The sequence below is a fragment of the Symphalangus syndactylus genome, chromosome 19 (genome assembly GCF_028878055.3).
Source record: "Symphalangus syndactylus isolate Jambi chromosome 19, NHGRI_mSymSyn1-v2.1_pri, whole genome shotgun sequence".
In the NCBI taxonomy this organism is placed as follows: Eukaryota; Metazoa; Chordata; class Mammalia; order Primates; family Hylobatidae; genus Symphalangus; species Symphalangus syndactylus.
In genome coordinates this window covers 84,562,275-84,574,626 of record NC_072434.2, presented here as the reverse complement: position 1 = coordinate 84,574,626, position 12,352 = coordinate 84,562,275, and the positions used below count along the sequence as shown (strand labels likewise).

General features: G+C 41.7%; 1 protein-coding gene across 3 annotated transcripts in view; it reads right to left on the bottom strand.

Annotated features, from left to right (window-relative positions):
- Window positions 1–12,352, bottom strand: part of FMN2 (formin 2) — a 392,431-nt gene that overhangs the window by 264,194 nt on the left and 115,885 nt on the right. For 2 of the 3 annotated variants that reach the window (XM_063613470.1, XM_055234932.2), the window contains 2 exons: window positions 7,907–9,546; window positions 6,567–6,711 (listed from right to left, as the gene is read on the bottom strand). The exons of the other annotated variant lie outside the window; for it this stretch is intronic. In XM_063613470.1, the coding sequence (XP_063469540.1) occupies window positions 6,567–6,711; window positions 7,907–9,546 (1,785 nt within the window). The remainder of the gene's footprint in view (window positions 1–6,566; window positions 6,712–7,906; window positions 9,547–12,352) is intronic. 3 annotated transcript variants of the gene reach the window in all.

The following is a 12,352-nucleotide window of genomic DNA, read 5'->3' as shown; positions in this document are numbered from 1 at the left end:
ATAGTTTTGTATTTTGATGTGGTTTTCTATGTAAATACATTTTTAAGGCTTGCAATAGGAATGTATTCTATTAAAAGCAGATGTTAAAAGTTACAAAGTACCAAATGTTTATTGTGTATCCCCAAAACAAATCTAAATTGTCTTATTATAAGATATTTAGTGTTTCAGACATTTTATGTCTTTGGTAAAAAGACAAATATAACTGTCCAAATCAACCAAAACACACCCTTGCCAGCTACAACTGGAACAATTAACATCAATACAAAACATATCTTCTATAACACAAATTATCATTCAGTCTGTCACTCTGTAAGCACTGAAATATCTACTAATTACAATAAAACAAGTTTTCAATCTAAAAAGGAATATCTGCAATAAATAAAACTGCAGCAAAGATCAAACATAAAATATGTAATCTCTTTTTCCTTTTCATAGCAGCCAATAATACAGTGGCAGACAATATCTGAAGTGTGCCACACCTGTTCTCCCAGATTCCTCAACATAGTAAGAAGAAGCCTTTTATTGGCAATTACTGCTTCCAGTAAGAACACTTACAGGTATTATGTTATGTACTCCCATATAAGAGCAGCTGAATGATGACTACTACTTTTCCCATCGTTATTACACATAACTTTTTTTTTTTTTTGAGACAGAGTCTCACTCTGTTGCCCAGGCTGGAGTGTAGTGGCGCGATCTCGGCTCACTGCAACCTCCGCCTCCCGGGTTTAAGCAATTCTCCTGCCTCAGCCTCCTGAGTAGCTGGGATTACAGGCATCCACCACCACTCCCAGCTAATTTTTTTGTATTTTTAGTAGAGACGGGGTTTCACCATGTTGTCAGGCTGGTCTCGAACTCCTGACCTCGAACATTTTTAAAAAGTCTTTTTTAGGGGTTAGGTCAAGCACAATGGAAAGACTGAACATGATACCAAATATCTAATCCTTAAAGTTAGTATCTGTAATAAATTTGAATTCTAACAAATCCTTTTATTACCTGCCCTTATAATAAGTAGAACATTTAACTATGTATTTTTTCTGATCAGATTTCCAGAGGCTAAAGTCCAACAAATATTTAACTGTCATACTTTTTCTCCCATTCTCTGGGCAAAGAATTTTAATCTGATAGATTACATAGAAGAAACCCACAAAGAGATTCATTGTGTTGCATTAAATGGTTAGACCAATGGCAGTTATGTACTTTTCAAAAAATATCAGATTCTTCTTTTTCACTCTTGCTGACTTCTATGTGCAAATTTACATTCTGGGTATCATGTTCCTTTACAGATCCTTTAAACATGATTAGACATTATTTACCTATGGCTTATTTTACAAAGATGATTCTTTTTTTACCACGGGATAAATGAAAGGTAGCATCATTTCACATTTGGCAAGGTTTAACCACAATGGCTGTCTGCCTCTAACCACTATTTATATGCCACACAAGCAAGTGGCTCTTATTTTTACTGCTTACAGAAGCTTATGTATTTAAATCTCATACCACTCAAACTTCTATTTAACTGGGCAAATGTCATGTTGGTGAAACCACAGTTTATATACTTGTCAAAATCTGCTACAATATTGGCCAGGCGCAGTGGTTCATGCCTGTAATCCCAGCACTTTGGGAGGCCAAGATGGACGGATCACCTGAGGTCAGGAGTTTGAGACCAGCCTGACCAACATGGCGAAACCACGTCTCTACTAAAAATACAAAAATTAGCTGGTCACGGTGGCCCACACCTGTAATCCCAGCTACTTGGGAGGCTGAGGCAGGAGAATCGCTTGAACCCAGGAGGGGGAGGTTGCAGTGAGCCAAGATCACACCACTGCACACCAACCTGGGCAACAGAGTGAGAGTCCAAGAAAGAAAGAAAGAAAGAAAGAGAGAGAGAGAGAGAGAGAGAGAGAAAGAAAAAAAGAAAGAAAGAAAGAAAGAAAAGAAAGAAAGAAAGAAAGAAAGAAAGAAAGAAAGAAAGAAAGAAAGAAAGAAAGAAAGAAAAGAAAGGAAAGAAAGGAAAGGAAAGAAGAAAGAAAGAAAGAAAGAAAGAAAGAAAGAAAGAAAGAAAGAAAGAAAGAAAGAAAGAAAGAAAGAAAGATAGATCTGCTAAAACATGGTAAAGGTTTTAAAAGTGTCTCACATACAATTTTATTTATAACCACAGTCATTTAAATACCAAACATATATGAAAAACCAATACACATTCAAATTCTTTTTTTAAAGTATTTAATTCATTTTTAAAAGTATACATTCTGGTCTCCATATAAAATACTGTACTTATACTCATATAAAATATTCCACATCCATAATTATCACTTAATTAGGAAGGGCAGAGGCTCTGAAGCCAGATGGCTGGAGTTTGAACCTGAGCTCAGCCCCTTACCAGCTTGGAAACATTATTGAATTCCACTACATCTCTGTACCTGAGGTTTCTGTACTATGAACTGAGACTAACAGTGCCTGTCTCATAGGAGTAGGAGCATTATATGAGTTGATATAAGTGAAGTGCTAAGAACAGTAACTGGTACATGGTAAATAATGGACACAATATGACTTGTGGTTTCCATGGTTATTATTGTTGTAATAATTACTACTATTACTACTACTACTGTGTTTATCAAAATATATTTCCTTATGACATTATTTGATAGAAGATTAACCAAAAACTATGCAACCCTTATTATCAAAATCACTCCCAAGTAAATTCTCTCACTTTCCTGCTAATGAGCTCGGATTAATTTTTTTTTTTTTCCTGAGACAGGGTCTTAATCTGTCACCCTGGCTGGAGTGCAGTGGTACTCTCACAACTCACTGCAGCCTCAACCTCCCTGGGCTCAGATGATCTTCCCATCTCAGCTTCCCAAGTAGCTGGGATGACAGACACGCACCACTGCACCCAGCTAATTTTCATATTTTTTATAGATTCAGAATTTCCCCATGTTCCCCAGGCTGGTCTCGAAATCCTGGGCTCAAGCCATCCACCTGCCTTGGCCTCCCAAAGTGCTAGGATCACAGGTATGAGCCACCACGCCCAGTGGGTTTAACTTTTTAATCCTTATTTGATCACCAAAGATCCTGAGGTGACTTACGGTCATTACAAACATTAAAAATCACTGAACTACCCTGGAATTAGGGAGGAGATTGGACTAAACACTTACTGGCTCTAAAGGCTTCCTTAAAATTGGGCAAGTGTGAATGTGTGTGAATGCTAAAGCATGAACATCATATGAGATCACTTTTTCTTTTTTCTTTTTTTTTTTTTTTTTTGAGATGGAGTCTCACTCTGTTGCCCAGGCTGGAGTGCAGTGGCACAATCTCGGCTCACTGCAACCTCTGCTTCCTGGGTTCACGCCATTCTCCTGCCTCAGCCTCCTGAGTAGCTGAGACTACAGGCGCCTGCCACAACACCCAGCTAATTTTTTGTATTTTTAGTAGAGACGGGGTTTCTCCGTGTTACCCAGGGTGGTCTCGATCTCCTGACCTCATGATCCGCCCGCCTCGGCCTCCCAAAGTGCTGGGATTACAGGCGTGAGCCACCGTGCCTGGCCGAGATCACTTTTTCTATTTTCCTCTTTATTCCTTAAGAAACAGGGTTCTACATCAGACAATTCTAATGTCAAAGTGTCACACTCATTTGGTTATGAAAAACTATGTCAAACTATATTCTGATAAACTTCTATGTACCTTCTCAGCTAATCTTTTGTGTAATGCTTCAAAGTAAGAAGGATAAATGAAGAAATCATCATAGAACAAACTTAATCCATGCTCCATGAGAAAAGTATAAAATGCTTTGTCTTAAGTTCTTTGGAGAAAAAACGATTTGGAAATACAAGATATTCTTCATTTCTATCAGTCTGAGCATCCAGAGAAAATAACCCTCTTTCTCCTTAAGCCAAACGGCAATGTGCCCAGCTGAGGAATCTTCTATTATCACACTGAAAACGTCTCTGCCACGACAGTAAAAACAGCACAGGCACCTCGTTAAACACCAGTGCATTCAACCACAGTCTTACTTTCAAGGAGAAGACAGATCACAGAAAAATTATTTGGCTATTTTTAAATATTTAAACAAAAACAGAACTTCCAGCTTCCATTGTATATAAGAAGAATTGCTTGAAATACCTCCATAAACATATGCCACGGCATTAAAGGCTATTAATTTTACTGGAAATGAATCATAAGGTACCAAAATGTCTGCACATACAATCAGTGCACATTTCCCATAAAAAGGGGAAAAATTTGCATGCATCCTGAAAATATACTTTCCTTAAACAAAATTTTAAATGTCTCAAGTAAATGCAATGGACAGATTTTTCTTCCAAATACAATGAAGTTAAATAAAACTATGTTTCTTCAGCAATCCATCACTTTGTAGTGATTTTCCTCTAACATACATTTAAAAAAATCTTTTGTCCCTCCAAAAACAGATCTGAAATGCAGAGCTCAGCACCAAGACCCAGGCCGAGGAGTTGCTGAATAGGTTTATCTGGAGTCATGATGGAGACTGTCCCATAAACTCTGTTTGAAGCTGAAGGTCAACAGTAGCATCACTATCAATAAACACAAATGAGGACATTGGCAAAGTCTCTTACCAACAATTTATGAAATGTCTTAATGACAGAATGAGGAGATTATCTTAAGATGATGATGCTCGACACAGATGCACTGTTTATATGCTAAGAGACCCCTTCATGCCAACTAGTTTAATGTGAAGTTTGATGATTTAGATGTAAATCATATTAAAACTTAATACTATGTCAAACAGAGAATGAAATCCTACAGTCTTGGGCATCCTGGGAGACTTCTTATCTGTATTCCCTTAGCCAAAAAAAAAAAAAGTGGTGCTGGGAGTAAGAGCATGGCTCAATTTTCTGAGTATTTAATCCCTGGACAAGAGATGCTCCATGCCACATCTACACATTTGTCAAGTGACAGTTCTGGCTGCCTGACTCTCCTCAATGTAAGCCCCACCCATATTCCTCGCCCAGACAGATTTTACATCTCTGACACAACCCAAAAGAAGAGATACGATGACTCAGCCTCAGTGTACTATATGCAAATATACCATGGAAAGGATTTTTAAAATATTTATCTCTGCCAGAGAAAATATGATTTTCCATTACTCCTCTTAACATTGTCACCCCGGACTTACTGATTATTACGAAATGAGTCACTTTCTGGTTTTTAATCACTACTGGACATAGCCACTGATATTTATAAAGTCTTCATCCCTTAGCTGATTAATTTAATAAATATTTATTGAGTGCCTACAATGTGCCAAGTGCCATCTCATTTACTATGTTACTGACCTGAGGTCACCAGCAACCAGCAATAATGCAACAAGCATTTCTAAAAGAATTCAACTGCATAATGTTTGGGTTTACATTATTCTGAGATTAATAAAATGCCTGAGGTGAGCCTGCTCACCCAGCCAACTATGGGTCACAGGGGTCTAGCTGTCCCGTTGAAATCCATCTTCTCCTGGCTGGATTTGGCAATGTCCATCTAGTGAAAATTGTCTGCTCTGAAATAAATATCAATGGAAACAACTCCAGGTCATGTGCCTAGCTACTACTTCCAGGTCAGAGGCAAAAATTCGAGGAATCACCCCATTAGCTGGAACTCCTATGGGGCTACTAGGCGAGGAGAACACTGGGGATATTGCAGCCTCATTTTTCCCTCTTTGCTTCCCAAGACTGAACTGCTTGCCATTCCTTTGCTTCCAAGACCTCTTTCCTGCCACCCTGCAAAAGCTGAGAAATGTAGCCACTCTCCATTTCAGGGTAAAGACGGGCACCATTAGCAATTCTTTCTATCTGGAGTTCATTATCATGAAGTTTTACTCTACTTTCCAAATGACACCCCTGAGAAATTTATAACAATGTCCCTTTATGACAAGTCCAATGGGCATTTTATTAATCTCAGAATAATGTAAACCCAAACATTATGCAGTTGAATTCTTTTAGAAATTGCTAGGAAATGTTTTTCTTGAAATGCACCAGTCTTTCTTTTTATGACTCAAAAATGTCACAGGTTAGATCAAAGGATCTAACATAAAATAGAGAGGTTAGAAATGGATACAAGATTTCTCTTCCACATTTCAAGTACAGTATGACTGTTTAACTGGATTCTAATGGCATCCACTTCAGATATAATGCAACAAAATACCAAACACACTATCAGTTACTAAGGACTGGATTTCTTGCTTGTTTTCCTTTGCCCACTCTTTCCTTTCTTTCCATCCATAGGAGCACCCAGATGGATATAAATCAAGTGAAAATTTATTTCTAGGCAACTAATTCTGGAAAGAAACAATGGCCGAGATTTTGGAAATATGTATTATGATGTTACAAATAAAAGTTGGGACATTATCACTGGATGGAGATAATTATGTGTTGTTCTATTTGGGCTAGTCTTACTTAACCACATGTTCTAAAGTTCTAACCCTTGCTGTCTGCCTAAGATCCATGGAGGTTTACACAGCCCAAAAACTATTTCAAAGTTTTCTCTAATGACAGTTCACACTTATGCCAGAAACACCGTCCAATTTCATAAAGCACAAAAATACTCACTTGTTTAGCCTTCGTCTTTGAGATAGTATCAGATATAGGTTTCTTTCTCTCCTTTACAGCACTTTTAGAAAATAATTCCTCAAATTCATGACAATCTATGGATGGCTCTTCAATTTTTTCCCAAATAAGTGAAGTACTGGAGTCTCTAAAATTAAGCAAAAGAAAAATAAAACAGCCATCAAACCGAACTACGTCACAGTAAGCATAAACAGAAAGGAAGAAGGGGAGGCAGGAAGACCAGCAGGAAGGAGGGAGGGAAAAAGAGAGATAAGAAGGAAAGAATATTCTTTTTCTTTAAGACCACCATTTGTTTGATCAACTTAATGGGAAAATTAAAATACCATCCATGAATGAAATTTTTCCCCAGAAATAATTTCCAGGAACCCTCAGTCATCAGGCCACTGTATAAAAATGTAAAAAGAAAACTTAGTATGGGCTAGGGAGGCAAGAAATGTCTGATATCTCAAAATCCCAACTTATCAACTTTGCAGATTATTCATGGGTTAAAAAATACATATTAACAGGATGGCATCCTCTCCCTCCTACTGCCTCCCATCACCCCATTGTTATTTGTCTTCTCGGTGACCGCAGATTCGTGTAGTACCACCTAAAAAGGGTAAACATATTTTTTTTAAAAAAAGCAAACCAACAACAAAACACAAGAACTTCCCCTGTCTTATATCTGGAGAAAATGACTTTGGGGCCAGTAGTTCCAGCTACTCGGGAGGCTGAGGTAGGAGAATGGCGTGAACCTGGGAGGCGGAGCTTGCAGTGAGCCGAGGCTGCGCCGCTGCACTCCAGCCTGGGCGACAGAGCCAGACTCCGTCTCAAAAAAAAAAAGAACTTGGTTTACATTTTTAAGCTGTTTGTCAGAAATGGAAACTTGAAGTAGTAAAAGCAAAGAGTAGATTCTTACATGGAAAATAATTTGGCTAGAAATGTCTCTGCTTACCTGCCCTCATTCATTTTCCAAAGGGCGTACAAGCATACTTTCACTGGAATTTAGGCATAAGTAGCAGTCTTACAACTAGATAACAGAGCATGTATTTTAAGAAAAATATATCCCTCAATCTTTAAGAGATATATCAATAACTACCTAGATGGGTATACCTACATCTTATACATTGATACATATATGTATTTATTTTACATCTTTGGTACTTCTGGAGAAAAGCCTAAAGCTTTAAATAGCAAACTGCTGCACTATATATTGATGTAAAAATCTAGACAAGTTTTAGAGTTGTGCTTAAAAATACATTCAACGGTAATTTTCCCGAGTGTGAAGGTAAACGCTTCACTAATACACACACTGTGCAAAGACGAGCTCACTTTCATGTTACCTTTTACTATGTAGTTGAATCCTGGTCCAGTAAAGAGGCTTCATTGGTCGACAAGGCTCTATAGGCTGCTTCCTACTCCCTTTGTCCTGACTCATTCCTAATCCAAACAAGCCACTTGGCAATGGAGGAGGAAGAAATCCACACACCTGTGGGGTTGGTAAAGTGCTACTCCCAACTTGTGGGAGGAGTGGAGGGCCTGATGCGGGGAGCAGAGGGGGCGGTGGGATTCCTGTCCCAGGTGGAGGGAGTGGGGGAGCTGGAGCAGGTGGAATCCCCATACCTGGCAAGGGAGGAGGTGGGGGAATCCCAGCACCAGGTAGAGGTGGCGGAGGAGGTATTCCCACTCCAGGTAGAGGGGGCGGAGGGGGTATCCCCGCTCCGGGAAGAGGGGGCGGAGGGGGTATGCCCGCTCCGGGAAGTGGGGGCGGAGGAGGTATGCCCGCTCCGGGTAGAGGGGGCGGAGGGGGTATCCCCGCTCCGGGAAGTGGGGGCGGAGGAGGTATTCCCGCTCCAGGTAGAGGGGGCGGAGGGGGTATCCCCGCTCCGGGAAGTGGGGGCGGAGGAGGTATTCCCACTCCAGGTAGAGGGGGCGGAGGGGGTATCCCCGCTCCGGGTAGTGGGGGCGGAGGAGGTATGCCCGCTCCGGGAAGTGGGGGTGGAGGGGGTATGCCCACTCCGGGTAGAGGGGGCGGAGGGGGTATGCCCGCTCCGGGTAGAGGCGGCGGAGGAGGTATGCCCGCTCCGGGTAGTGGGGGTGGAGGGGGTATCCCCACTCCAGGTAGAGGCGGCGGAGGAGGTATTCCCACTGTGGGTAGAGGGGGCGGAGGGGGTATTCCCGCTCCGGGAAGTGGGGGAGGAGGGGGTATGCCCGCTCCAGGAAGAGGAGGGGGAGGGGGTGGCAGCATTTCTGTACCCGGCAGAGGAGGAGGTTGGGGAATGGCTGTACTGGGCAGAGTAGGCACTGTCATGCCAGGGAGAGGGGGAGGTGGGGGAGGCACCATGCCCAGGCCAGGCATGGAGCTGGAGGACTCTATGCAAGGCAGAGGTGGTGGAGATGGGATGTTACAGCTGTTTTTAAAGGCGGAGGAAACAGAGTGTTCATGGCTGGTTTCAAACTCGGTAGAAAGAGAAGAATGCGGCGGCTGTGACCCAGGCTGTCCTTGACCAGCAGACCACAGAAGGGATGGAGGTGGTGGAGGCTGTGAGATGCTCTGTGTGGACTGATGGCTGTCGAGCTGGACTGATATTCGCCTTGGAGACACAATCAAAGAAATCTCTGAACAGAACTTTGTCTGAGGTCCACTTTCAGCCCCAGGGGGGCATGGAGGACGCCCTGGCAGCGCATCCACAGGAGGCAGTGTCAGTACCCCGCCCTCTTCTGTCGGGGAAGTCTGTATCGATTTCGCCTCTAAAATCCTTTGATGCCGTACTTCCTTTTCTTCCAACCTGAGAGCTTCGAGACAGACATCTCCTGAGGCTGTGACTCCATTCTCAAGCCCTTGACGACCACAGGCCACCTCTGTGTCCAGGGCAGGATACTGCCTCTCTAGTTCAGCTATTTTGGTTCTCAGATCCTCAATAGTCTGTTCCAGCTGCTGAATTACAGTGGCCTGTCCCTCAGACTTCATGTCAACAACTTCCTGAAGGGCGACAAGGACATAGTTAGTTATGAAATAAGGAAAAATTCAAATATCAAAAAGTTAAGCAAAATTATATCTGTTTGTTGTCATACTTCCAGAAAGACTCCTTGACAGAAAGATGGTATTAATATTTCCATGTGTCCCCTGGCTTGCACCCTGAGATTTCAAAGTGGTTAACACATGTGACTTACCACAGAATCCTAAGTCCATATCTGTCTCATTTTCAAATGATACCATTGAGGACAAATAGACCACCGAGAATAGGGAAGAAAGTTGAGTGATAAACCAGTTTATTTATAAGGTAGCCTTCTTCCCAGCCTAGGAACATTTGTTTTTAGGATGTTCCTTAAAAACATTTTAAAGGTAATCCTGAATTTTAAAGGTAGTCACTGCTTTTTAAAAGTGATCACTGAATGAGTGTTCAATAATAATATATAAAATATTTTTGATATCCATATGGGCAAGGCAAATGCATTATGAGCATGTGCCATACCGCTTATATCACGTTTACTAGAACTTTAATATTTTACCTAGGGTATTTCAGGAAGTGATAACTGACAGTTCTCACAATTTATAAAGACAGCTGATGGCCAGACATGGTGGTTCATGCCTGTAATCCCAGCACTTTGTGAGGCTGAGGTGGGAGGATCACTTGAGATCAGGAGTTCAAGACCAGCCTGAGCAACATAGCAAGACTGCACCTCTCTAAAAATTAAAAAAAAATTAGCTGAGCACGGTGGCACATGCCTGTAGTCCCAGCTACCTGGGAGGCTGAGGCAGAAGGACAGCTTGAGCCCTGGAGTTCGAGGTTGCAGCAATCTATGATCACACGCCACTGCACTGCACTCCCGTCTGGGAAACAGAGTGAGACACTGTCTCAAAAAAAAAAAAAAAAGATGGCTGATAACAACTGGCCAACACATGGGGCACTCTGACATCTAAGTAGTGTCTTCCTTTCCTAAAACTCACAATCAACCAGGAACCCTTCAAGAAAAAAAACAAGTTTTGAGTAGAAAGAAGGGCATTGCCTTCTTAAGGGTAAATTTAATATGAATAACAGATGAAAAGAGAGGAAGAAAGAATTGATAGAGAGAAAGGAAGACAAACAAACATAGGAAGACAAGCCCCAGTCTTGTGGAAAATCATACTTTAATGCAGTGTCAATCATACTTTAATTACTGCTCATACAGATGTGGATTTGCTCACTCAAGGCTGGAATAAAAGGGAAAGAGAGGATGAGAGACTTCTTGTGTTGAGAACTATTTCTTCAGTGTTCCAGGGTTTCCTGCAACACTCCAGAGTGTTCCAGGGTGTTCCAGATGATCCCCATAGGCCATGGTAAAGAGCCATAGGTCCACATGCACATGCTTCTTACCCACCTGGGAGGCTGACACTTATACTCCAGACTTGATTTTTACATATTGTGGAAGAATAATTAACAGATAATATAAAGATAATATTAAGTATAAAATTAAACTCTTACCCTGCTTGCTAAGGTTAAACTCTGGAACCAAGAAATATCTCCACAAAGTGAAAAGCAAACATCTTCTTTATTAAATCTAAATAGACATCCAACCCATTTGCAGTGGAAAAAATGCAGATGGACAAGACAGAAAGGGTATTTACTACAAATGAGGCATTTTTGGGTGCTACGATAGATGTGATAAAAATCTTTAGAACAACTTTTTCCCCCCATCTCTATGAAGGAAACGTAAATTTTTTTTTTTTTTTTGAGACGGAGTTTTGTTCTTGTCGCCCAGGCTGGAGTGCAATAGTGTGATCTGAGCTCACTGCAACCTCTGCCTTGAGGGTTCATGCAATTCTCCTGCCTCAGCCTCCTGAGTAGCTGGGACTACAGGCATGTGCCACCACGCCCGGCTAATTTTTGTATTTTTAGTAAAGACAGGGTTTCAGCACGTTGACCAGGCTGGTCTCAAACTCCTGACCTCAGGTGATCCACCCACCTCGGCCTCCCAAAGTGCTGGGATTACAGGCGTGAACCACCGCACACGGTCTGGAAATGTAAACTTAATAGTCCTTCCTTTTTTCCACAACAAAGTCTTGCTACATTGCCCAGGCTGGCCTCGAACTCCTGGGCTTAAGCCACCCTCCCAGCTCAGCAACCCAAGTAGCTAGGACTATAGGCACACACCACTGCACCCTGCTAAATTTAGTAGTCTTAATCCTAACCTCTGTTACTTCCTTCCTTGGAAACTATATCTTTTTTATTTATTTATTTTTGTGAGATGGAGTCTCGCTCTGTCACCCAGGCTAGAGTGCAGAGGTGCGATCTTGGCTCACTGCAAGCTCTGCCTCCCGGGTTCACACCATTCTCCTGCCTCAGCCTCCCCAGTAGCTGGGACTACAGGCACCCACCACCACACCCGGCTAATTTTTTGTATTTTTAGTAGAGACGGGGTTTCACCTGTTAGCCAGGATGGTCTCGATCTCCTGACCTCGTGATCTGCCCATCTCAGCCTCCCAAAGTGCTAGGATTACAGGCGTGAGCCACCACGCCCAGCCTGGAAACTATATCCTTTGCTACAACATTTAACTTGCGAAGGTCAATCATGATGTCTGCTGACAGCTGAAGACAACCAGTAGTTTAGAGACACAACCCCTACAAACTGTTGATTTCCTTAATTTTCTATTGTTAAAAAAAAGAGGTCGCCCTTACTATGAAAGGAAACTGAAAAATAATTGACTTTTCAACTAATAAAGGAATGTAACCCATTTTAATAGGCAAGATTTTTGAGAATTTATATGTTATTCAGGCATATATACATGCACATACACACTCACCCCT